At 42.6% G+C, this 27,115-nt stretch overlaps 1 protein-coding gene across 2 annotated transcripts in view; it reads right to left on the bottom strand.

Moving 5' to 3' along the window:
• Window positions 1-27,115, bottom strand: part of THSD7B (thrombospondin type 1 domain containing 7B) — a 484,955-nt gene that overhangs the window by 23,721 nt on the left and 434,119 nt on the right. For both annotated transcript variants that reach the window (XM_074967286.1, XM_074967287.1), the window contains exons 18-20: window positions 16,874-17,015; window positions 15,515-15,630; window positions 14,807-14,924 (exon numbers count right to left, since the gene is read on the bottom strand). In XM_074967286.1, the coding sequence (XP_074823387.1) occupies window positions 14,807-14,924; window positions 15,515-15,630; window positions 16,874-17,015 (376 nt within the window). The remainder of the gene's footprint in view (window positions 1-14,806; window positions 14,925-15,514; window positions 15,631-16,873; window positions 17,016-27,115) is intronic.

Here is a 27,115-nt window from a genome sequence, read left to right as displayed (position 1 = left end):
GTTATCCCCTGGAATTAGGGGTTTGTAACAGAATTCCTCAAAAAGCTTTCGCCAACATCAGTGTATTCAGCTATCACAGAATCATATTTTGTGCAGTGACCCAACCCCATAAGTCCTTGTGGTTAAAAAGCAACTCAGAATTTCAGTGGGTTGAAGCAAGGGTCTGCAGGTGGTTTGGGGTCCTGGCAGGATTATTCCCAACAGTACATTTCCTTTGTCCTCTCTAGTTTTGAAAGTATCAGGAAAGAGGGTTGCCACTAATTCTCTTGGAACTGAACATAAATTCAAGTGTCTAAAGACAAAGTGATCCTTTAGCTAACAAAATTTTAATGATTAAAAACCTTTAAACCCCTGAAAAGTACTTGTAACGGTACGGACATTAATGAAGTAATTCATAGATTGATAGATATTAAGGCCAGAAGGGACCATTATGATCATCTAGTCTGACCTCCTGCACAACGCAGGCCACAAAATCTCACCCACCCACTCCTGCAATAAACCTCTCACCTATGTCTGAGCTATTGAAGTCCTCAAATCATGGTTTAAAGACTTCAAGGTGCAGAGAATCCTCCAGCAAGTGACCCGTGCCCCACGCTGCAGAGGAAGGCGAAAAACCCCCAAGGCCTCTGCCAATCTGCCCTAGAGGAAAATTCCTGCGCGACCCCAAATATGGTGATCAGCTGAACCCTGAGCATATGGGCAAGATTCACCAGCCAGGCACCCAGGAAAGAATTCTCTGTAGTAACTCAGATCCCACCCCATTTAACATCCCATCATAGGCCATTGGGCCTATTTACCACAAATAGTTAAAGATCAATTAATTGCCAATATCATGTTATCCCATCATACCATCTCCTCCATAAACTTATCGAGTTTAATCTTGAAGCCAGATAGGTCTTTTGCCCCCACTGCTTCCCTTGGAAGGCTATTCCAGAACTTCACTTCTCTGATGGTTAGAAACCTTCATCTAATTTCAAGCCTAAACTTCCCGATGGCCAGTTTATATCCATTTGTTCTTGTGTCCACATTGGTACTGAGCTTAAATAATTCCTCTCCCTCTCCGGTATTTATCCCTCTGATATATTTAGAGAGAGCAATCATATCTCCCCTCAACCTTCTTTTGGTTAGGCTAAACAAGCCAAACTCCTTGAGTCTCCTTTCATAAGACAGGTTTTCCATTCCTCGGATCATCCTAGTAGCCCTTCTCTGTACGTGTTCCAGTTTGAATTCATCCTTCTTAAACATGGGAGACCAGAACTGCACACAGTATTCAAGATGAGGTCTCACCAGTGCCTCGTATAACGGTACTAACACCTCCTTATCTCTACTGGAAATACCTCGCCTGATGCATCCCAAGACCGCATTAGCTTTTTTCATGGCCATATCACATTGGCGGCTCATAGTCATCCTGTGATCAACCAGTACTCCAAGGTCCTCCTCCTCCTCCTCCATTACTTCTAATTGATGCATCCCCAGCTTATAACTAAAATTCTTGATATTAATCCCTAAATGCATGACCTTACACTTCTCACTATTACATTTCATCCTAGTACTATTATTCCAGTTTACAAGGTCATCCAGATCCTTCTGTATGACACCCCAGTTCGTCTCTAAATTGGCAATACCTCCCAGCTTTGTATCATCCGCAAACTTTATTAGCACACTCCCACTTTTTGTGCCGAGGTCAGTAATAAAAAGATTAAATAAGATTGGTCCCCAAACCGATCCCTGAAGAACTCCACTGGTAACCTCCCTCCAGCCTGACAGTTCACCGTTTCAGTATGACCCACTGTAGTCTCCCCTTCAACCAATTCCTTATCCACCTTTTAATTTTCGTATTGATCCCCATCTTTTCCAATTTAACTAATAATTCCCCATGTGGCACCGTATCAAACGCCTTACTGGAATCTAGGTAAATTAGATCCACTGTGTCCTTTGTCTAAAAAATCTGTTACTTTCTCAAAGAAGAAATTCAGGTTGGTTTGGCATGATCTACCTTTTGTAAAACCATGTTGTATTTTGTCCCATTTACCATTGACCTCAATGTCCTTAACTACTTTCTCCTTCAACATTTTTTCCAAGACCTTGCATACTACAGATGTCAAACTAACAGGCCTGTAGTTACCCAGATCACTTTTTTCCCCATTCTTAAAAATAGGAACTATGTTAGCAAATCTCCAGTCATACGGTACAACCCCTGAATTTACAGATTAATTAAAAATTCTTGCTAATGGGCTTGCAATTTCATGTGCCAGTTCCTTTAATATTCTTGGATGAAGATTATCTGGGCCCCCCGATTTAGTGCCATTAAGATGTTCGAGTTTGGCTTCTACCTTGGATGTGGTAATATCTACCTCCATATCCTCATTCCCATTTGTCATCCTACCATTATCCCTAAGCTCCTCATTAGCCTCATTAAAAACTGAGGCAAAGTATTTGTTTAGATATTGGGCCATGCCTAGATTATCCTTAACCTCCATTCCATCCTCAGTGTTTAGCAGTCCCACTTCTTCTTTCTTTATTTTCTTCTTATTTATATGGCTATAGAAGCTTTTACTATTGGTTTTAATTCCCTTTGCAAGGTCCAACTCTACTTGACTTTTAGCCTTTCTCATTTTATCCCTACATGTTCTGACCTCAATAAGGTAGCTTTCCTTGCTGATCCCTCCCATCTTCCACTCCCTGTATACTTTCTGCTTTTTCTTAATCACCCCTCTGAGATGCTTGCTCATCCAGCTTGGTCCACAACTCCTGCCTATGAATTTTTTCCCCATTCTTGGGATGCAGGCTTCCGATAGCTTCTGCAGCTTTGACCTAAAGTAATCCCAGGCCTCCTCTGCCTTTAGATCCATAAATTCTTCAGTCCAATCCACTTCCCTAACCATAGGGGGGAGGGATAACTCAGTGGTTTGAGGATTGGCCTGCTAAACCCAGGGTTGTGAGTTCAATCCTTGAGGGGGGCCATTTAGGGATCTGAGGCAAAAATTGGGGATTGGTCTTGCTTTGAGCAGGGGGTTGGACTAGATCACCTCCTGAGGTCCCTTCTGACCCTGATATTCTATTCTATGATAATTTCCTTAATTTTTGAAAGTCAGCCCTTTTGAAATCAAAAACTCTAGTCGCAGATTTATTTTTGTTTATCCTTATGTTCAGTTTGAACTGAATTAGTTCATGATCACTTGAACCAAGGTTGTCCCCTACAATCATTTCTTCTATGAGGTCCTCATTACTCACCAAAACCAAATCTAAAATGGCATCCCCTCTAGTCAGTTCAGCAACTACTTGATGAAGGAATCCATCAGCTATCGCATCTAGGAAAATCTGAGCCCTATTATTATTACTAGCACTTGTCCTCCAGTCTATATCTGGGAAGTTAAAGTCTCCCATGATAACGCAGTTTCCATTAGTATTTACTTCATTAAAAACAGTAAAGAGGGCTCTATCCATATCTAAATTAGATCCCGGCGGTCTATAGCACACCCCAAGCACTATCACAGGGGAGGCTCTAGTAGTTTTCTTCCCCAGTGTGATTTTTGCCCAGATGGACTCTGTCTTATCCATTCCGTCGCTTCTTATTTCTTTACATTCTACCTCATCATTGATATAAAATGTGACTCCACCACCTTTACCTTTATTTCTGTCTTTCCTAAACAGCACATACCCTTCAATAGCTGTAGTCCAGTCATGACTACTATTCCACCATGTTTCTGTTATCCCTATAATATCTGGTTTCACTTCCTGCACCAGTAGCTCTAGTTCCTCCATTTTGTTACCTAGGCTCCTTGCACTGTGTACAATTTGGTGTAATTTGCTTTTATCTGTGCTGAGATTGGCATTTTTTTTTGGAAAATTAAAATTGACTGGCAATTGAAAACTTTCATTTTTAAGAACAAAAATGTCAGATAGCCTAGTCGTTGCGTGACATGAAATATTTTATGCAAGACATTTAGCTCACCAATAAACTACAAAATCACAGGATCCACCTGAACTTGATCCATCTTTGCGATCTCCTTTCTCATGATGCTGTAAATAAATCATTGCAAAATAAAAGGAGTAGCTCAGTGCTGAAAGGGCATTTTCCCCTGGGAGTATGCACTGAAGTGGATTCCTTAAAGCTCTGATTCTCTCTCTGTCTACATACACTAGTCAGGTGGTCAGCAGCAACTCAAGTGGAAGAAACTTTCAAAAAGTTATTTACTTTGTAGATATCTCATTGATAGAGACTGTTATCTTCATAGGTTTGAAATGAACTTTCTCCCTGTACAATCTCTGGACTCTAAGTGGCAGTGTAAAATCTCTATTGGTTCTTGTATCTCTGTGAACAAACTGAATTTCTCTTTCATCTGCTACATCCTATTAAATGATCTGAAAATGCAGAGATAAAGGCTGCTGAACAATGAAAGTGTGAAGTGCCTCTTCACTTCCCTCAAACCTGTCAAAAGTTCTGTAAGAGAAGATTGCTGGGCTTATTGTTGCTTATTACTGCAAATTTTCTTTTGGAACTATGACTATATTTTTTCACCACAGGAGAACACTTTTACAATCAAAGAGCCTCCTCCCTTTCCTCGCCTTCCAACCCCACAGAGCAAAATATGACATCGGTGGAAACCAAGATGCCTAAAATATCTGCCAAAGTTAATTCCAGACCACCTTGCCAGAAATGTTGATATCTGTTTACTGAGGCCTTGAGCTATTGCCGACTTTTGTATTCCTTATCAAGCAAGTAGAGCAGAGCAGAGCAGTGAGAGGACGGCTTCACGCTTCACGTCAGTTAATCTGGCTGAAATAGGATTAGGGAGACCAGGCTAAGCAAGAGAGAAGGGAAGAAGAATAAACCCATACAGCCTTGATCCACTTAAAAAGCATTTGCACTACCAATGACCCAGCATGACCTGCAGTTTAAATAGCATTGTTTAAACAAACAGCTAAGTCCCCATGACCTCATGTCAGAAAAGGTTGGTTTTAGTGTCTTCTTTTTCAGCACTTCTATCAGGCCAGGTCTTGGTTAGTTTTCTGACCTGGTAAGAAAACAATCCTTTTGCAACCTTATGAAACTTTTGAGGCAAAACCACAACGGGTTCATCAGATATTCATTTCCTTACCAAAGAGAATACGTATTTGCTGGAGTTTTCCCTCAATAAGTGTCTTTCCAATACCTTTGGTAGGCCTTTGGGTCAGGACCTCAGAGCACTATCCATTAGCTATAGTATTATAAATCTTTGTACTGCAGTTCTGCAGTAAGTATGAGGACTTTCAGCATACAAAACAAAGTCAGCCTACAGCGCTAAACAGCATCCATAACAGAAACTGCTGAAAGCTATAGCTGTAACAGGCAAATATAATTTATTTCTATGCCTTACTAGGCTTGGCCAAGGCAGGAAAGAGAGATACACTCCATTGATCATCAGTTATAAAAATCAATATGCTCCCCTTTTGCTGCTATACACCACAGCCACACTCGAAGCAACACACATGCCACATACATTAAAAATATGATTTGGTGTGGCTGTGTATTGTTTCATAACATCAAACCTGAACAGAATCCAATAGGGCACTCCTACAGTCCATTAAAATATATCACAGCAGAATAATTTACTGTAAGAGATGGGCAGAATAAAAGTGGTAGCGATGTTATTGAGTTAAGTGACATTAAACCATAAATGCATCAACAGTAAACGTTGATCTCATCAACAGTATTTCTGTTTTTCCCTTTTACAGTAACTTATGTTTCCTGAGCAGGCACTTCACTAACTCTGAGCTAAGTCAGAGAAACAGATTCTTGTTTTGACTCTCAGATACTAAATAGGAGTGAGAGAGCAGTTTTAGCAGCAGTATATGTGGTTTATCTGCCATTGATTATTTTTGAGGAGTGTGCAACTTATTATTTGGCAAATGAGACTCAGGACAATGGCAACAATAGTTTCCTTTGTTTATTGTTATCCTTTGCTGTTTTAAGTCTAATTTATGGCTCAGTCCTGTTCCCACTAAAGTCAATGCAAAACTTCCATTATTTTCAAAGGAACAAGATCATCTTACACTGTAAGATGCTCGGAACAGGGACCTGTCATTTTATTTGTCCAAAAAATGAAATGAACAATTATGAAGCTATATAATGATCATTATTATAATACAGGACAAAGTAACTAAAATTGAGAAGCCTCAAATTACGCTGCTGGAGGCATATACAGGCAGAATTAGATAAGCACAGCATCTGTATCACAGTTGACCTTCAGCAATATACCAATTTACATAAGATAGGATGGTCTTAGTTTTTAATCAAGATCTCAGACTGAATTTCATTTCGATAAACCTTTGCCCAGCACATTTCTGTAACCACAGCCCTTTGAAGAGGTTCTTCAGTTCTCAGAGGGCAAAACAGGCTAATGTCTACCTGCCCCGATTTTCTGTAACTGGAGTGGGGCCAAGGACAGGAAAGGGGATGGCTGCAGTGGAGACTGTACTCCACAGGGGCCTCCTCTAGTGGAATCTTGTGCAGGACTGGGGTTTAAAAGTTTAGTTACTATATAATAATTCTACCCTGGATCTTTGCAAGCCTCCTCCTGGTATCCACGGGAGAGCTGCTGTGGATCAAGCAGACTATTCAGCCCAAGTTTTAAACCCAGCCCGGACAACATATTTATCAGTGTAACTTGGCCTACTCTTCAGAATTAGTTTGAGACTCCTGCTGTAAGCGGAACACTTTAACCAATGCATGCAGCATTCCTACTTTTAGGATCAGATTTAGCAGTTGCACAGAGCCCTGTTATAAAATTGAAGGATAAGCCCCTTATATGATCCTAAATCCCTTATGGCTGCAAATGTAAGGACAGCTATCATGGGTTCTCACTGGGGACTGCATCCAGGATCTCCAGTTCTAAAACCATGATCCTCTACAGCTTGAGCTAAAGAAGTAAAACAATGGTTACTTACCGTGCAGTAACTGTTGTTCTTCGAGAGGTGTTGTGCACATGTACATTCTACTATAGGTGTGTGCATGCCCAGAGCCATAATGAGTAGAGAAAAGTATATGCAACTGACCAAGTTGCCATCTTGCACATATCAGCAATTGGGACTTTCCTGAAGAATCCTGATGTAATGAACTGAGCTCTGGTGGAATAAGCAGTTACTCTTGATGGAGGAGAGACATTAGCAAGGTCATACCAGAGCTTTGATACAGTCAGGGACCCAATATGAGATTTGCTGAGATGACACTGATTGACCCTTAATTCTTGCTGTATAGATTACAAAGAGCCATTTTGTAGTCCCAAAGGATCTACTACAGTAGAAGAAAAGCCACAGCTGAACGAACATCCAAGGTATGAAGAGCCTCCACAGCCTTAGATGAATCAGGTTTTAGGAAAGACAAGTGAAGATTAATTGTTTAATTTAGGTGGAAAGCTGACACTACCTTGGGCATAAACATAGGATGTGGCCTCAGGGCAACATTGTCCTTATAAAAAAAAAAACAGTAAAAGGAGGGTCAGCAAAAGCAGCTTCAAGCTCTGAAATCCTCCACCAGAAGTGCTTTCCACCAAAAGTACTGTCTGCCTTGCCAATAAAGATAATGCAGTTGTGGCCATAGGCTCAAATTAAGTTCCTATTAGTTTGAAGAGAACTAGATTCAAATCCCATACAGGTACCAGATCAGACACAGAAGGGTAAACATTGACCAGGCCCTTTAAAAACTTAAGAAACAGGAGGATGAGAAAATATGGCAAAACTATCTACTGGCAGATGTAATGCAGAAACAGAAGTGAACTAATACTGCCTGGACCATGCCTGTGCAATGAGGATTAGTGATGTTTTGTTTTGTTTCAGCTTCCTGAGGACCCTCGGAATGAGAGGAACTGGAAAGAATGTATATAAAAGCTGACTGAACCAGGGAAGTAGAAAAGCACCTGTGATGTAACCCAGGCTGCAATCCGCCCTCGAGCAAATCTCATATTTGCTGTTGAGGTTTGTTGCAAACATATCTATTGTTGGGTACCCCAATGGTGGAAAACCTGGAGGAGAACATCCGGCCTAATTGACTACTCATGTTGGTCTATGAAAACCCTGCTGAGGGAATCTTCTAGAGTGCTCCTCACTTCTGGAAGATGGAAGGCCTTCAGGGACACTTTGTGACAAACACACAGATGCTACAGGAGACTAGCCTTCTGGCACAATTTAGATGACCTTGCCCCTCCCTGCTTGTTCATTTGTTTAGGTGACCTTGCCCCTCCCGTATTGTCCATGAGAACTTGAATCATCTGATTCTTGATGGTGGGCATAAATATTTTGCAGGGATGACATATGGCCCTAAACTCCAGTATGGTTATATGGGGGAAAATTTCCTGAGGTGGCCAAATATCTTGAGCCTGAAATTGACTGAGATGGACCCCCAGCCTTTTGTAGATGCATCTCTAGCCAGAGTCATTGACGGTTCTGGGGACACAAACAGAATTCCCTTGTGTACATTTACCAATCAGAGACTGAAGCACCCATGCAGGTACACAAATCCACATGTCCAGAGGATGCCTACAATTTTGATATACCAAATGAAGCCAAGCCTGCAGACAGCAGAAGTGAAGTCTGGCATGTAGTGTTACATACATGCACAAGGCCATGTGTCTGAGAAGCTGAATGCAGGCTCATATGATAATTGTTGGATAGCTTTCTGAAAGGAAGGTTATAGATTGGAACTGTTCCTGTGGAAGATAAGCCGTGGCTGTTCCAGTGTAGAAATCTGCTCCTATAAAAATTATGCCCTGAGTTTATTGTAACTGTGATTTGTCCAATTTTATTTTCAGGCCAAGAAGGAAGAACATCAGCCTGATTACTAGGACACTGTTCCGGACATGATTGCTTAATACTGCTTGAACTGGCCAATTGTCCACATATATTTGAATCCCAAAAAACTGCTGTCATGTACTTGGTGAAAACTCTTGGGGCTCAAAACAAGCCGAAAGGAAGCACTATGTACTGGCAGTGGTTGGTGTCTACCACAAATTGATGGTACTTCCTGGGGGAAGGAGGTATTGCCATGTGGAAGTGACTTGAACTTGATTTTCTTGATGAATTTGTTCAGCTTTCTTACATCTAAGATGGGGCAGAAGCCACCAGATTTCTTTGGGACCAGGAAGTACCGGTAATAAAATCCTTTCCTTCTGTGTTGATAAGGAACTTCCTCTATTGCTCCCAAGTCTAGAAGAGACCATAGCTCTTGAAATAACAAGAGCTTCTTGTGAGAAGAGTCCAGAAAAGCGATGGGGAAGGTGGGTTGGGAAAAGGGAGCGAGACGAACTGGATTACATATCCCTCCTTTACTGTACTAAGTATCCATTTGCCTAGCCTGATGTTCTGCAAAGCACATTAAAAAAGGGACAGGCGTAATCAAAAGGCAGGAGATACATCGGTGTGCCATCCTCAATCGTACAGTCAAAATGACTTTGAGATAGCACTTGTCTTGTGGGAAGGGCCCGCCTCAGTGGAAGATGGCTGGTGACATTGAGAACTTCTTGATCTTCTCTTAGGCCTGGTCTACACTGGGGAGGGTGGGGAATCGATCTAAGATACACAACTTCAGCTACGAGAATAGCGTACCTGAAGTTAGACGTATCCTAGATCGACTTAGAATCACTTACTTCGCATCCTTGCAGCGCGGGATCAACAGCTGCCACTCCACCGTCGACTGCTTCCTCCTCTCGCCGTGGTGGAGTTCCGGAGTCGACGGCAGAGCGATCGGGGATCAATTTATCGCATCTACACTAGACGCGATAAATCGATCCCCGATAGATCGATTACTACTCGCCGATCCGGCGGGTAGTGTAGACGTGGCCTTAGGTTCTCTGATGGAACAATGGTCGCAAGTAGAGGTGTGATTTAAATAGTTTTCTTTTAGTAGCAGGAATGTAGCTCTCAAGAAGCGAAGTGTTGCACAAGAGTCCTTCACATGTCATCTGTCCTGGCGGAGAGCACTTAGAGCCTTCAAAGGGTAAATCATCAATTGTATTCTGCAGCTCTTTTGGAATGCTGGAAGCCTGGAGACAGGATGAACATCTCATGGACACTGCAGTGGTGACAGAATGTGAGTCAGTGTCAGTGGCATGTATTGCTGCCTGAAGAGATATATAAGGGTAAGATGATCCTCAGAAACTAAAGCTAGAAACTGTTCCCTATATTCTTCAGCAACTTATCAGCAAACTTTGAGATGGCTGAATAATTAAGAAAATTATATTTAGGGAAAACTGATGATTCTCATTTGAAGTATGGCAGTGGAATAAGCTTTACAACCCAGGGGTGGCCTTAGATTGAGACTGTCAGGACTGCTCATTAGTGATTGCGACCGTTAGAGAATCAGGAAGTGGGTGGATAAAGAAATAACCAAAGTCTTGTGGAGGGATTTGGTAACATCTATCCACCTTCTTCACCATAAGAGGTATAGAGGCTGGAGTCTACTGTAAAATCATCACTGGATCTAGAAGTGCTTTATTGATAGGAAGGGCAACACTTCCTGAAACAGTAGTCTGTAAAATGTCCAGGAAAGTGTGCGAGTTCTCTTGCAAAATTTCTGCTTGGACTCCTAGAGAAGTAGCCATCCTTCTCATAAGGTCTTGAAAAAAGACTTAAAGTCCTCTGGGGGAGGAGATGTCGACTACGGACTAACTCCTTCATCTGGTGGAGATGAAGATATTTGAGAAGCAACATTAAGTGACCCCTCTAATAATTCTCCCTCCTTCATGGGATCCAGTACAGGACATTGAAGAAAGTTAGCAGGATTTCTGAGCAGATGAGTCCTGCACTACACAAGCAGGAGATTTCCTTTTAGAAAGTGTGTGAGATGAAGGACTAGAGTCTCTCACAGGCATCCCATAGAGGAAATGGCATAGACAGAGCCATCCACAGCGGAGGACACCATGTTGGAGCTTTCCTGTAAGGAACTCAATGCACTTTAAGACAGGCGTCTGAAGACCTGTAAGAAGATCTGAAACACCTGGATGGAGAAATAGTTTCCTCCCTTTCAGAGTCTGAAGAGAAAACGGAAATGTCCTCAGAATAGGGAGATGCGATTGTCGTCAGGGTTCTAGGTAGTCCAGGTATTGGAGAGAGGCAATGTTCAAAACCACACATCTGTTGTGGTGGTTGGAAGTTGATGGTACTGGTGGTACCAGTAAAACCTCAGACTGTGGCAATGGCGCCAGGTGTATCGTCAGTGCCAGCAGTGCAGACACAATCTCTGAGTGCACTGTCAGTGTCAGACGCGTCAATGGTGCATGTGTGAGAGAATGCATCAACAGTGCTGAGCGTATGGTTGGTGCTGACAGTGCTAGTATGATCACTGAGTATGCTGACGACTCAGGCTGTGACAGTATAGTCTCAGTGTCAGTGGTGCTGGGTACACAGATGGAGGAAGCAGTAGAATCAGCTGTATCAAGGGGAGAATTAGGTAAGAAAAAACAAAGTAGTTCTCCTATGGATAAGAAGGCCTGTGGAGTCGGAGGCACTGGAGGTGAGTGTAGTGAGCTGATGGTGCTGGCAGTGCTGATGCAGACTGAACTGGCTGACGAGAGGCAGAAGGACCCAGCACTGGTAAAGGCACCAGTCTCAACGGCCCCAAGAGAGCCAGAGTCCATGGTGCCTCCTCAGATGGAGTGGGTGAGTGCTTAGGTTTTTGGGGCTTCGAACCAGTACCAGAGGACATAGAGGATTTACTCGGAGACCAAGTCTTAGAGTTTCTGCCAGGGTCAGGATGTCTAGAACACTTTGAGTCTGAGGGATAAGATGACTTTTTTCACCCAGCTTGTGCTTCAAGTGAGAAGCAGCTGGAGGGGCACTTCAGGATGAATCATAGTTCTCTGTATCTCAGTCAGGGCCTGGTTCAGATGCAGGTCACATTGCCTCCATCATGAGGTGAATCTTCAGGCAACTGTCCCTCTGCTTTTTAGTCCTGGTGGGGAAGGAGGTACAAATGGAACATTTGTCCCTCACATATCCCTCACTTAAACAACTGATGTGCTGTCTGTGACAATGAAAACAGTCCTGCACGTAGCACATTGTTTAAACCCCAGGGATTTTTTCATAATAAATCTCTCAGGGAAACTGCTAAACTACAGCTGCCTAAGTAAACTATTAAACATCAACTAAGTATATTCAGAAATGCTGTCTAACCTGGCTCACCAAAGCAAAGCTACAGGGAGCTCAAATCATCATTCTGGGTAGTGAGAAGGAGCTGGTGGACACGTCCCATTTATGCCCTCACACAAGAGCATGAGAGCAGGGATGTGTGCACTGGCTAGTGGCATTCCTGGCAAAAATCTCCGATAAGCGCACAGGGCGAACACACACCTGCAGAGGAATGTACATATGCACAGCCACTTGAAGGAGAACTTCTCTGTCTGGTAGCTATAGTAAACTTGTATCCTCTTGAATTAAAATGGGACTCATAACATATACTGAGTTATATTGAATTCAGTTATACAAACTTGACAGTATGGCTCAACAAACCTTAACGAGACTTGGAAGGTACAATATCTTACGCATGTAAGATATACTTGGTATATATACATACTGGGTCAGACCAATGGTCCAGTTTCCAATCTTTTGACAGTGGACAGAGCCAGATGCTTCAGAGGGAATGAACAGAAGAGGGCAATTTATCAAGTGATCATCCCCTGTCATCCAGTTCCAGCTTCTGGCAGACAGACATTTAGGGACACCCAGATCATAGGGTTGCATTCCTGGCCATCTTGGCTAATAGCCCTAGATGGACCAATCTACCATGAATATATCTAATTCTTTTTTTAATCCAGTTATACTTTTGGCCTTCACAACATCCCCTGGCAACAAATTCCACAGGATGACTATGCATTATGTGAAGTACTAACTTATGTTTGTTTTAAACATGCAGCCTGCCTATTAATTTCATTGGGTGATCTCTGGTTCTTGCATTAGATGAAGAGGTAAACAACACTTCCCTATTTGCTTTCTCCTCAACATTCATGATTTTATAGCCCTCCTTAGTCACTTCTTTTCCAAGCTGAAAAGTCCTAGCCTTTTAATCTCTTCTCATATGGTAGCTGTTCCATACCTCTAATAATTTTTGTTGCCTTTCTTCAGTTGATCTAATAACATGAGAATTAAGTCTCAAAAAAGTTTTTTTTTTTTTTAAAATACAGCTTGGGATTAATATTCTTAGCATGTTGGTTGTTAAATAATATATATGAATTGTTCATTTATGTTACAGGAGTACTATTTTACTGAACTGATGAAAACTCAATAGACAAAGAACATGATTAATCCAAATATTAATCTTTGATCATTTCTATTACATGCTTTGATCTCTGCAATCCAGCTAAAAAAAAAACCCCTCCACAGAAGCTATCAATCTGTTTTGTCTTTGCCCTCAAATAAATTGGACTATGGACAATTAGAAATTAATGCATACCAGAAGCTTTGAAAATTATGTTGCAGATCTATTTTAAATAAAACCTACAGTACTTCTCTTCAACTGACCTCTCCAAGGATTTGAAAAACTATGCAAGACTAGATAAGGCCCTAATCCTGTAACTTGTTTTGTGTGGGTGGACACCTATACCTGAAGTAACTGGGGCTCTACACAAATACAGGGACCTGTGCTCACATACTAAGCTACAGAACTGGGGTCTAAGGAAGTATCATAGAATCCTAGAATATTAGAGTTGGAAGAGACCTCAGGAGGTCATCTAGTCCAATCCCCTGCTCAAAGCAGGACCAACACCAACTAAATCATCCCAGCCAAGGCTTTGTTAAGCTGGGCCTTAAAAGCCTCTAAGGATGGAGATTCCACCACCTCCCTAGGTAATCCATTCCAGTGCTTCACCACCCTTCTAGTGAAATAGCGTTTCCTAATATCCAACCTAGACCTCCCCCACTGCAACGTGAGACCATTGCTTCTTGTTCTTCCATCTGCCACCACTGAGAACAGCTGAGCTCCATCTTCTTTGGAACCCCCCTTCAGATAATTGAAGGCTGCTATCAAATCCCCCCTCACTCTTCTCTTCTGCAGACTAAATAACCCCAGTTCCCACGGTCTCTTCTCGTAAGTCATGTGCCCCAGCCCCCTAATCATTTTCATTGCCCTCCGCTGGACTCTCTCCAATTTATCCACATCCCTTTTGTCGTGGGGGGACCAAAACTGGATGCAATACTCACCAGTGTCAAACAGTGAAGTACTATTTACATTTTTTTTTAATTCTTAAGATGATAAATAATTATTTTAATCATAGTAAGGTTAGCTGTGCTGAAATTTTGAATCCTGAAATATACAATAAAGCACAAGAGAGGAACTACATTAAAAAGATATCCTGAAAACTCTCATCAGCTTTCCTTTTCCACAACATAAATCCTGCCAATAACTCTATGTAAAAATTTATTTTCAACTATGACTGAATTTTCAGATTTTGGAATGAATTAGTTAGATGATTCTTTGTATACAAGTCTGTTTTCTAAATTGCATTTTTCATGGGTGGGTAATTCAAAAACAGTCGGATGGATTTTTACCAAATGTAACAAAACAAAGAAAAGTCCTTACATCTATTAAAAAACCTGAAAAAATGTCAGCAAACCTCATTTTCTAATGATTTACTAGCTGTTTAAGTGATTATCATGCTTTTAAAATTGGCATAGAAATTTATCTTGCTCTTTATTATTATTTATATTACTGTCTTTACATGTCCTATGGATTGCATTAACATCTGCAGGATTGGGGATGTATTTGTGTTCTTTACCAAACATAAACATTCCAAGGATTGCAGATAAAATGTGACAATAGTCTTAGAAACAAACTTACCTCCAATGCCGCAAGTGTTTGAACATTCTGACCAGGCTGACCATTTGGAAAGCTGACAGTTCACAGCACATTCCACAAGGCAATGAATGCTCAATTTTTCAGGTTTTTCCAAGTTTAACTGTATATATATAAAAAAAACAACCTAAAATGTCACTTTGCTATTGCTGGTCATAAAATTAGAAAACTGAAAATTCATAGTGACTAAAGTGATACTCCCAAGGTCACCATTTACAGGGAGATTTTTTAGCAGTAATAATAGCTTACATTTTTATGACATTTTACATCTCAAAGGCTCCCCAGACCCTTGCAAACTTTGGGCCCCATTCTGCAAATCATTATTCACATGACTTCAAAAGGACATAATCCTTTACTCATTGACTGCTTGTAAATAGGGTCTGTAGGACTGAGTTCTATACACATACAGACATTACTCCATCACTGAAATCCTCCTTTAGGGTAGAAAGAAGAAGCTAGACGACTAATCAGTGCACATTATTATTCTGGTACTCTTGTTATATTTTGGTTCCTGAAAACTTCTGACCCTAGCTAAATCCAATATGATCATAGCAACTTATCTATGCCAGGTAAATAGTAACTTCAAAGCTCCAGGTGACAGCTTGGTGTAGAGGTTAGAGTACCGTAATTTCCAAAAGAACTGAGTTGTATGTTAGACTTTAAGACTTTCTTTAGTGTATTTATAAACTTCACCTGCTCACAGTAGTTCATATTCACTGATTTTCCATCACTGCGCATACAGCTCAAAAGACGTCTCCGAATCCCTTGTCCACAGGTCGCATTTTCACTTAGCTGACATGTACTCCAATCTAAAGATATAGTGTAATTGCATTTAGTACAGCAAAGCATCATTGTACTTCATTTTTATCTTGAATTACAAAGTGAGTTAGTTATCTTCATTTAACTGTGGGATTTTAGAAGGTGAAGAACAAAGCAGATAAAAGGAAGTTATTCTTAAAGAAAATAAGCAAGTCTGAATTGGGAAATTCACTATCATATCTCTAATGTCCCTTAAAAAAAAGCAACACATCAGAGTATGTCAAAAACTGTTTAATACTGATTCAGTGTATCGTTTGAAAACAGTTGGCACATGCAGAAGGCCACCTCTTGCTTTTTTTTAGCTGTCTTCAACTGTGTGTTAAGCTCCTACAGTCAATCTTGATTGTCACTGCGTCCTTCCAAAATTTTGTGAAAAAGGAAGTCACACAAAAGTGAGCTTTTAAAAAATACAGATGAAAGAAAAAAATAATGTTACACCCTTGAAAATCATGAACAATCCGAAGTGTGGTTCTGCTCTGTAAAGTGACCCTCCGAAAAAGGATATTATGAGGTTTCATGTCTGTCGCTCAATGGCTTCCAGTTCAAATGCATTTCAATGATATGAAGAAATGTCACCTTTTCTAACTGGTAACCCTACAAACTTAGTCTAGAATCTGAAAGTTAAGATGGGTACTGTCCACATGTATCGGCACTAGCTGAACTGGCTAAAGAGAGGAAAACATTTGTCTGCAATTTTGTTTCCAAAACAGCTATAATCAGTTGTAATTAAGATTCTGAACAACAAATTTGACTCTCAAGTACACCTGTATAACCTATATTGTCTTCAAAGTATACTCTTGGTGTCATCTGGGTCTGACTGACTTCAATAATACTGACAATGCACAAAAAAGAATAGACTCCATTTCATTCTTGCTTATTTATGATGTTTTTGCAGTTATAATACAAGTAATAAAATCTTATCTTATCCAAATATGCACAGATTTATACATGTGCTTAGCTCTAATGAATTCAGTGGAACTACTAACGCATTTAAAGTTAAGCACCTGCAGGATTGGGATGTTAATCACTGCAGTAAAGAGACATAACTAAATACAAACAAAGAGCAGGTCTGCTAAGTAATAAGGTGTTTTTATACATAATTATTTTTAAAAGTAGAACTGCACTTTAATATTATACTTTAAATTGTCATGTCACATTCTTAACTTTGTAGCAAAGAGTATATTGAGAAATATGACACCTTGCGTTTTTCTTGTGAATTACTGTTCTGCTTACCTGTTAGATTGTACTGATATTGAAAGCAATTTTGATTGAGAACACAAGGTTGCATTTGTGAATCTTTAGGACAAGTCTTGGTATTTAAAGGAGATCTTATCACATGTCGAGTCTGTGTTTGCATAATATTGGGGTCACATACCTAGATAAAACATTGAATAGTACAAAAGATCTTAGTAAATATTATAGATATGTATCAGCTGTAGCTGTTACATATATTTGCTATTCTGGCATCAGACCCCATTACTTTTACCTTTGTGTTGTTTAAGACATTTTAAAAGTCTTCAATGATGGACCTGTTTTGAAGGTAGAATCAACAGTTAACAAATTCTTAACCCAGTTCTCCTAAGCCTTGGCATCTACTGTGCTCCTCTGTGAGATTATTGAAATATATATAACTTTTCTAAATATCAATCCCATCTCTACGTATCAGTCCAATCAGGGTAATGGGTTAAGGCAGATGGCCAAGAAATAACTTTAGAAGTTTTCTGCTTCACCCCCATGAGATCCCCAAGCAGAATTCTGTAGCAATAAACACAAAGAAAAATGAGTTACTACAATAATTTTTGTTTCCCTAGTTGTTATAGCTGAGCTAAAATGTGCCTTGCATCTGAGAGAGATGGAAGAGATGTCTGTCTGAGACACAGGACATCACTGAGTGACACTTACATCATATGATTAATGCTTAAGCACTCCTTTCTCGTGACTCTCAAAAAATCATTAACCATCTGCCAGTCACGTTATTTGTAACTTAAAGACCCCCACTTAAACAGATAGCATCATCTGATAGGAATCTTTAATACCAGGACTGTATGAAACATTATCAAGGAATATAGGATGGCTGTTACCAAGTTGCAAGTTAGAAAGATTGTGAAGATTTAAAGCATATATTTTCTGCTACAAAGGAAGAGAAGAAATTACAGCAGAGCATTCATTTATTTTATATTACTTTCAGCACATACTGTGTTTGACATTGTAGACAATATAGGGCCACATTTTCAAAAGCATGTGCTATATTATGTAGGTATCTGTGTGCACATGCAAATTTAAATGCAAATTTGTGCATCTGTGCATACAAAACAGTCCTGGCATCTGCAAATTTCAGTTTCCCTGTACACGTCGGGTGCACCCAGAATTGTGTGTACAGTTTAGCATCCATGTTTTTGAAAAACTGACAGCCAGAGAGATGCTTTCTTTTGCCTGTGCGTCTGTTAACTTTTCTTTGTTGGCCAACTGAATGTCAATCAGGTGGGGGAAAAGTCTGGTCCCTCTTAGGACAACAGTGTAAATACATTGAGCATATTTAGTGCCTCCCCAAATATCAGCCAAATTGTAACAAACTCCCCCAACCCAGTACAGTTGCTTGGGCTCTTGTGTGATGCTACCCAGAAGGAACAATCTTAGTGGTCTAGTTTCAATGACTAAAGAGCCTGTGAGGTTTGCGGAGGCTAATTAGGGTTGCACAGCGTTAGAGTTGTAAGTGTCCTTGCCTATAATACATTCTTATGAGTGGTTATTCATAGTTACTCTAGTAGTTATTCTAAAGACAATGGGATTATTTAAACAAGTAAGAATTATGCACAGGAAGAATGAGTGCAGGATTGGGCCATAAAACAGACCCTATGAACAGAAGCTTTGCCATTGTCAATTAGAGCAGGACTGGACACACAGAAACAGGAGAACCAATAAAGCATGCTACTAAATGTTGGGGTACCACTGAAAGCACTAAACATCAAGTCCCCAAAACACAAACACCTCAAAATTTTTAAGAGAAAACACACACTGACAAGATTTGGCAAGATACAAATGTAAGGCTTTGGACTCTGAGTAATAAAAATTCGCCGACAAACCTATGTTTGCAAAAGATAGAGAAATGTTGAAGGATTACAGCATGCTTTGTCCCAATAATCATAGAGCGCTCTGCAACCCTCCACCCTACCCGTAACAGACTAAGGGGTAACATATACTGACTTATAACACAAATATAAAATGAAGGATTGATAAATGGTAAAGTTAAGAGCTTGGTTAGTTATATGTTAATGATTTATAATTATGGACAGGGAATGAGTATAGATAAGGTAACACTACGACCAAGCTTTTGCTGGCATAAGTGTGGTTTTGCCACTTCTTCTTTGACATAGAATCACTGGCTGGTCTGCTTAAAATTAGGTTACTGCTGAGAGAACAACAGTAGTAGGTTGTGCCGGAAGTTTTGAGGTGAAAACACACAGACCTATAACAACAAGAAACCTTTTACTGGGAAAACTCATGACAAAACCTACATAAACAACAACAAAACTGCAGAAATTATGTAAACCAAAGTTTTGCATACCTAATGTACGGGTTCCATAAAACCCAAAGCGGTCATGTGCTAAAAACTGATTGGATAAAGATTAAGTAGTCTGAAATGTGGAAATGTATAAAAATCCAAGTGAACAAGGCCCAAACTGGAGAACACTGGACCAGAAACTGAAAGGTGGAACTGAAAGACCATGACATAGATCAGAAGAGGCAACGATCAACATGGAAGTTGAAAGGACTTCCCGCTGCCCCATAATGTGGTAACTTGGGCCCTACCAATTCCATCTTGTCTGTTATTATTGTCAGACAGAAACATGTGTCCAGACATTATAAATGACAATAATTCTGTTTGAAACTGATTAAGCCTAAATTGGGTGGATTTATGACTCAGTTTCCCCACTTTAACCACCAACATAAATACCTGCTGAAAGCCTGTATTAAATGTATATAGTGGAAGCAGTTGAAAAATTGTTCATGAGTATACTTAATTCACGATAATATGTCGTTAGTTCTAAAGACTGCTCAAAAGAAGAACAATAAAGATACCAAGGAAACTCTGGACAGCAAGTTGTAAGAAATCTTAGATTTTCACAAATGCTTGGAAATTTCAAATACCATTCTTCAATAAGTCATGCTGATATCAGTTTAAAAACCACAGCCTTATTGCTTTGCAGCTGCCTGTGAATACTGAACTGAATGTGGGAGAAAATATGAGTAATGCCCTTATTATGAATATTAAAAAGCAATGTTATTGCATTGCAGCACAAATTCTCACCTCAGTTAGACTGCTGTAAATCTAAAACATCTTCCCTGACATCAGTGGAGCTCCTCCCAATTTATACCAGTCTAAGTGTGAGCAGAGTCTGTCCCTATCTTGGAAAACAGCCAATGATAGCTCAGCTGAATGCGCTTGCCCAGTGTTAAAGGAATACTGTTATGTTCTTATAGTTATTATCACCTTGTCAAATAATTTTACATGGTAGTCTTATTGAAATGTACATTGTTATTCAGGAAACAGTCATCTACTCATCTAAAATAAGCAATTATTCTTAATTATCTGAAAACTAATCCTGTGATAAGTGTCTACCAGTAGTTTATTACCTTTCTTGCAATGAATGTGGTTGTTTGTCCTCACAGGAAAGAATAACTTAAATGATTTGCCAATAAAAATCAAAGAAGGTATTTCAGCAGACACTCCTAGTTAGTGTTCTTCTGCATAACTTTACTTTACAAAAATCAATAATTGTGCTCAAAGAAGCAGATATGTGCTGACTCTGAAATACCTGCTTCTGTTTCCTTCAACAGGATAATATGCAGGCAGAAAATATGTACTCTTCGCAGGGATATAGCATCATCCAGTTGTGCATGATTATAGGAAATTAACATAACTCAGCACAGCACATTGTATATTGTGGCAAAATACCTTGTTCGCCTCAGTAGGCTAAGTCCTTTTTAGCCTTGGAGACTCACGTTTGGGGTAAGGCGAATCCATATAGGTGGCACAGGGTCCTGCTACTCCTCTCCTCAGTCAGTCCCTTGTGCTTGTTTTCCTTCCCTTCTGGGGAGCGAGTGCAGCCTCCCTACTGGGAAGGTCTGGTGTCTTGCTTCAAACAGCCTACTTCCCTGCTCCTCTCCCTCCCTCACTCTCTCCCTCCTACCACCCAGGGGAGGGTTTAAAAAGGTCCCAAGTAGTTGGAGTCAGCTGAACCTAATTGGTTCCCTAGCAACCCCTTTTCCAGGTGAACCTTATTGCCCCCTGGTTTTCTCTCCTCAGTAGATAGGGAGGGGCCTTTTAATCCCCTGGGACTAATTACTACCCCTCTTTTGTAGCTGTTTGTCCTGGGTTTACCACATATCCCCCCCCCCCCCGCCCCCGCTCAACACTATGGGGTTGGGCTACTTGGGTCGGAAAACAGTGCACTCTCGACAGGCCATCTGCATTGCCATGTTGGATTCCAGACCTGTGTTGTCCTCTGAAGTGGAAGGGTTGAAGCGACAGCAGCCATCTCGTCACTCTGGCATTTTTGTCTTTATTTTGGTGCATCCACTGCAGAGGGGCATGGTCCGTGTCAAGGGTAAACCTCCGTCCCAGCAGATAGTAGCGGAGGCTTTCTACGGCCCATTTTACCGCCAGGCATTCTTTTTCGACAACGACGTATTTCCGTTCCTTAGGCAGGAGCTTCCTACTGAGGAAGAGGATGGGGTGTTCATCGTCCCCAATCATTTGTGGAAGTACCGCCCCCAACCCTACATCAGAGGCGTCGGTTTGTAGGATAAACTCCTTCCCCCAGTCTGGGGCCACGAGTATGGGGTCAGTGCAGAAGGCCGTCCATAGAACTGAAAAAGCATCTTCAGCCGCGGTCGTCCATCTTACTATGTCTGGGCCCCGAGCTTTCATTAGGTCCGTTAATGGGCATGCCCTGGTGGCAAAGTGGGGAATGAACCATCTATAGTACCCCACTAGTCCCAGGAATGCCCTGACCTGTTTTTTTCAAAGTGGTCGGAGCCACTTCTGTATAGCTTCTAACTTGTTGAGTTGGAGCCTCACCACGCTCCTCCCCACTATATACCTGAGGTCTTTGGCTTCAGCTAGCCCGAGCGAACACTTGGAGGGGTTTGCCATCAGCCCGCCTTCCTCAGGGTATCCAGCACTGCCTCCACCTTCTCCAAGTGTGTCTCCCAGTCGGGGCTATATATGATAACGTCGTCGAGATAGGCTGCCGCGTACTTGCCATGTGGTCGCAACAGTTTGTCCATGAGCCTTTGGAAAGTAGTGGGCACCCCATGCAACCCAAAGGGGAGGACGGTGTACTGATATAGTCCCTCTGGAGTTGCAAAGACCATCTTCTTTGTCGGCCTTGGCCAGGAGGATCTGGCAATAGCCCTTGGTCAGGTCACGGGTAGACATAAACCATGCTTTTCCCAATCTGTCAATTCGCTCATCTATCTGGGGTATAGGGTACGCATCAAACTGGGACACCTCATTCAGCTTTCGGAAGTCGTTGCAGAACCTCACGCTGCCATCCGGCTTAGGCACTAAAACCACTGGGCTTGACCATTGGCTATGAGATTTTTCAATGACTCCTAAGGCCAGCATTTTCCTGACCTCTGTCCTGATCTCCTCTCTTTTGGCCTCCGGGATCCGGTATGGCTTGACATTCACCTTCACTCCAGGCTCTGTGAGGATGTGATGGTGAACCTCAGTAGTCCTGGCTGGCTTTTCTGAGAACACATCCTGGTTGCGTTTAATCAGGCTGATCACTTCAGATCGTTGCTCCGGAGTCAACTCCGGGGATATTCCCACTTGGTCGGGCTGGCTGCTTTTAGGGGATGGTGCCCCTAGCGCAACCACATGCGCTTCTCTAAGCTGCCATGGCTTCAGCAGGTTTATATGGTAGATCTGCTCCAGCTTCCAGCGACCCGGCTGTTGGACCTTATAGTCGACTTCTCCTATGGCTTCTATTAATCTCATATGGCCCCTGCCACCTGGCCAGGAGCTTGCTCTCTGCCGTGGGTATAAGCACCATTACCTGGTCTCCCACCTGGAACTTCCGGGTCGTTGCTTGGCGATTGTAGTATGTCTGTTGGGCCCCTTGAGCCTTCTCCAGGTGTTCGCGCACAAGGGGGGGCGACTTGGGCTATCCTGTCTTTCATTTGCAATACATGTTCAATGATGTTTCTCCCGGTGTTCGGCTCTTCTTCCCAGCACTCTTTGGCCATGTCCAATATGCCCCTGAGGTGGCGACCATATAATAGCTCGAATGGGGAGAATCCAGTGGAAGCTTGGGGAACCTCCCATACAGCAAACAGCAAGTAAGGCAGCAGGGTGTCCCAGTCTTTCCTGTCACGACTAACCACTTTCCGTAGCATGTTCTTCAATGTTCTATTGAAGCGTTCTACAAGACCATCAGTCTGGGGATGATAGACTGATGTCCTGAGGGTCCGTCCGTATATGGAGCATTGTACATAGGTCCTTCATTAACTTAGACACAAAGGGGGTCCCTTGGTCCATCAGGATCTCTTTAGGTATCCCTACTCTGGAAAAAATCCAGACTAATTCTTTGGCTATGGTCTTGGACATGGTGTTCCGTAGGGGTATGGCCTTGGGATATCAGGTGGCATAATCTAGTACTACCAGAATGTACTGATGACCCCGGGCTGACTTCTCCAGTGGCCCTACTAGATCCATAGCTTTTCGCTCAAATGGGATTTCAATAATTGGTAGAGGTACCAAAGGGGCCCTTAGGTGTGGTTGGGGCCCATGTAACTGACATTCTGGACAGGAGGTACAATATCGCCGGACAGCTGCATAAATGCCGGGCCAAAAAAACCTTTGAAGAATCCGATCAAGGGTCTTATCTACTCCTAGATGGCCCCCAAACAGATGGCTGTGGGCCAGATCCATCACGCCCCTCTGATGCTTCTGTGGGACCAAGAGTTGTTCTATGACTTGCTCTTGGACCTGGACTACTCTGCATAGCAGATCACCCTTAATCACATAATATGGCCCTGGGCCCTTGACTCGCCCCTCCAGGGAGACCCCATTTACCCTGACTACTTCTTTACGAATATTTCTGTATATTGGATCATTGGCCTGATTCTGACCAAAATTCCCGAGTGAGGTCCCCATTTGTCCAAACTCCAGGAGATCTACCTCTGTCTCCCCCTCGGGGAAAACCCCCGGGGAACATGGTCCGGCTATTGGGTCATTGATCTCCTGCCCCGCCCCGCTGTCCATTGAGCCACCTCTTTCCCCTACAAGCATAGATTTCTGGTACTGGGTCAAGATCCTTGTTCCTCTCCTTTTATCCGCCCTCCATTCCCTCCGAGTCTTCCAGGGCTTTCCCAGTGGGGAGAACAAATCCTGGCCAAATTCCTGGAAGGGGGGGGGTCCTGTGTCCCGGGTTCATTATTTTCTTCCACCTTCTCCCCAGGGAGTAGGCTAAATCAAATGCCAGGAAGTCTCATCCAATAAGGACTGGGTAGGGGAGTTTCAGAACTACTCCCACCGTCACCTTAGTGGGGTTTCCGAGAACTTCTATTTTTACGGGAATGGTTGGGTAGTAACTGACATCCCCAGGCACACAGGATATTTCTGAGCATTTGGCCCGGGATAGTTGGTCCTGCCCGACCAGCTTTCCCGAGACCAGCGTGATTGCACTTTCCTAGTCTACTAACGTGGTAGTCTCTATACCATTCATCTTAACGGGTCTAGTGTATCTATGAGGGACCATTGCAACCCCTACTAGACTTATTAGATCACATGGTCCCCCTATTATCTCCCAGTTCGCATTGCATGGGCTCTTCTAGATTTGGGCATTGGGCAGCGATATGCCCCAATTCGCCACATTGGTATCCTGCTCGGGGCATCCCCCAATTTTTTGGGCTACTGGGCTTTATCCCCTGAGCCTTTCTCCCCCAGTCCTCAAGTCTCTCCGGGACATCTGGCTGCTCTTCGGCCTCCTTCCTCCCCTCCATAGTCCCGCCTCGTGCTAGGGCAAACCGGGGCCTCGGCGCAGAGACCTGTCTCTGATTCTGGTGCCTTCCTTCCCCGGTGGTCCGCAAAAGTTCTTGGGCTGCTAGGTGTCTCTCTATGAGGGCAACTAGTTCATCATAGGAGGAGGGATCGCTTTGGTGGACCCACCCCCGTATGTCCGGTGGCAACCCCCTCATGTACCTGTCCAACATGAGGATTTCCACTATCTTCTCCGGCCCATGGGTCTCAGGGCGGAGCCACTTCCAGGTGAGGTGGATTAAATCAAATAGCTGGGACCTCGGCGGTTTGCTGTCCCAGTATTTCCACTCATGGAAGCGCTGGGCCCGTATGGCTGACGTCACACCTGACCTTGCCAGGATTTCCACCTTCAGCTGGGTGTAATCCATAGCTGTCTCTGCGGTCATGTCGAAATAGGCCTTCTGGGGCTCCCCACACAGAAATAGCGCCAGGATACCTGCCCACTGGTCTTGGGGCCAGGCCTCCCGCAGTGCTGTCTTCTCCAAGGCGAGGAGATATGCCTCTATATCGTCATCTGTAGTCATCTTCTGTAAACAGTTGCTTGCCCGCAGCAGCCGGATCCCCTGGGGCCCGTGCATCAGAGTGGTCAGGGCTTTTAACTGGTTCACTGCTTCATTCAGGGTGGCTCGATCTTGAGTCGCCTAGTTCATCATTAATTGGTTCGTCTCCTGTTGGACGCGTACTGACTCTTGCTGGGCAGCCATCTGCACCCTGGTAGCCTCTTGTTGGGCCGCACTGGCCTGTACCAATGCCTTCACTACATCCTCCATTTTTGTGTGTGTGTGTGTGTGATTTACCCTGCTCTGAGATGGCTTGCCACAGAGCCTTACTCACTCACCACATCCCACTTCTCACACCAAGTGTGGCAAAATACCTTGTTCGCCTCAGTAGGCTCAGTCCTTTCTAGCCTTGGAGACTCACGTTTGGGGTACGGTGAATCCTTATAGGTGGAACAGGGTCCTGCTACTCCTCTCCTCAGTCAGTCCCTTGTCCTTGTTTTCCTTCCCTTCTGGGGAGCGAGTGCAGCCTCCCTACTGGGAAGGTCTGGTGTCTTGCTGCAAACAGCTTACTGGCAGCTTCCCTGCTCCTCTCCCTCCCTCACTCTCTCCCTCCTACCACCCAGGGGAGGGTTTAAAAAAGTCCCAAGTAGTTCGAGTCAGCTGAACCTAATTGGTTCCCTAGCTACCCCTTTTCCAGCGGAACCTTATTGCCCCGTCGTTCTCTCTCCTCAGTGGACAGGGAGGGGCCTTTTAATCCCCTGGGACTAATTACTACCCCCCTTTTGTAGCTGTTTGTCCTGGGTTTACCACAATATGCTGTCAAATTGGAACACAGATTTACTGGAAAGCAGGGCTATTTTCCCTCTCAGGTATCTTCCTAGCCACAGCAGGTAGCAGAACAGCCATGATTCAAACAGGTCAGAGTACATCTTGCATTTACTGATATCCAAATAAATAAGTAGTCTGCTGCAGCTCTGATAGCTGTCGTTTTGATCAGTTGTGCTGATGAGCCATGATGTTTGGAAACAACAGTATGCTTCAACTGTCTCTGAAAAATAAAAGATCTCAAAGGGAAAGCGTTCAACCGATCAAGCTGTGTCCATGGGAAACATGCAAAATGCAAGCTATGCCAACTGTAACTAATATTTGGTAGCATTATTTGTTAAATTTCCCTTTACCTAAGTTGAAAAGTCAGTGTAGTGCTAGAATTGATTTTACTCTTTCATGTTATCTGTTTAAAAAATTGAAGCAAATATTTTTGGACTGAGTAAGACACAGGAAGGAATGACTTGCAATTAAAAAAATTAAGGCTTGTATTTTCAAAGCTCCCTTTGGCACCTGAGCATCAAATCCAATGGAACTTCAGTGAGATTTGGATATGTAACTCTTTTAGGAACCTTTGAAAATCCAGCCTAGAAGAATAAAATATTTACAGTTTGGTTAATTGACTAAGACGGTTATAACAGTGTGCGTGTAGTTGAGGGGTATAAACTTAGTGAACACCAAGAAGGAAGAGGGATTGGTGAGGGTGATACACAGCAGGTGTGAAGTAAACAAATATTTAGGTTGCGTACCAGGAAAAACTCCTAGTGGTGATATTATTAGTATCATAATCGCTAGCTGTTTAGATCACTAGGTCCTGCATTGGGATCTGCTAGTGCAGACATCTGCACCTGTTAGTAGAGTCACAGTGATGTCAGTCGGACTTTGCACTGCACATTAGCATGTTTGGAAGGGAGACTTAATCAGCTCTGCAAACGTATGAGTGTTTGTATGTATACCAAACTGTTACGAAATGTGTCCTCACCCCAAAGAGCCTGCAATCTAAACTAGACCTCATACACAACTAGGCAAGATACAGTTTGGAGACATAAGGGTGGGGAGAGATTATATGAGGAAAACAAACTAGAAATAATTCCTGGAAGG

Source organism: Natator depressus, chromosome 11 (assembly GCF_965152275.1).
Source record: "Natator depressus isolate rNatDep1 chromosome 11, rNatDep2.hap1, whole genome shotgun sequence".
NCBI classification, from domain to species: Eukaryota; Metazoa; Chordata; order Testudines; family Cheloniidae; genus Natator; species Natator depressus.
The sequence above is the reverse complement of the archived record's forward strand: the minus strand, read 5'-3'. Positions and strand labels throughout refer to the sequence as shown.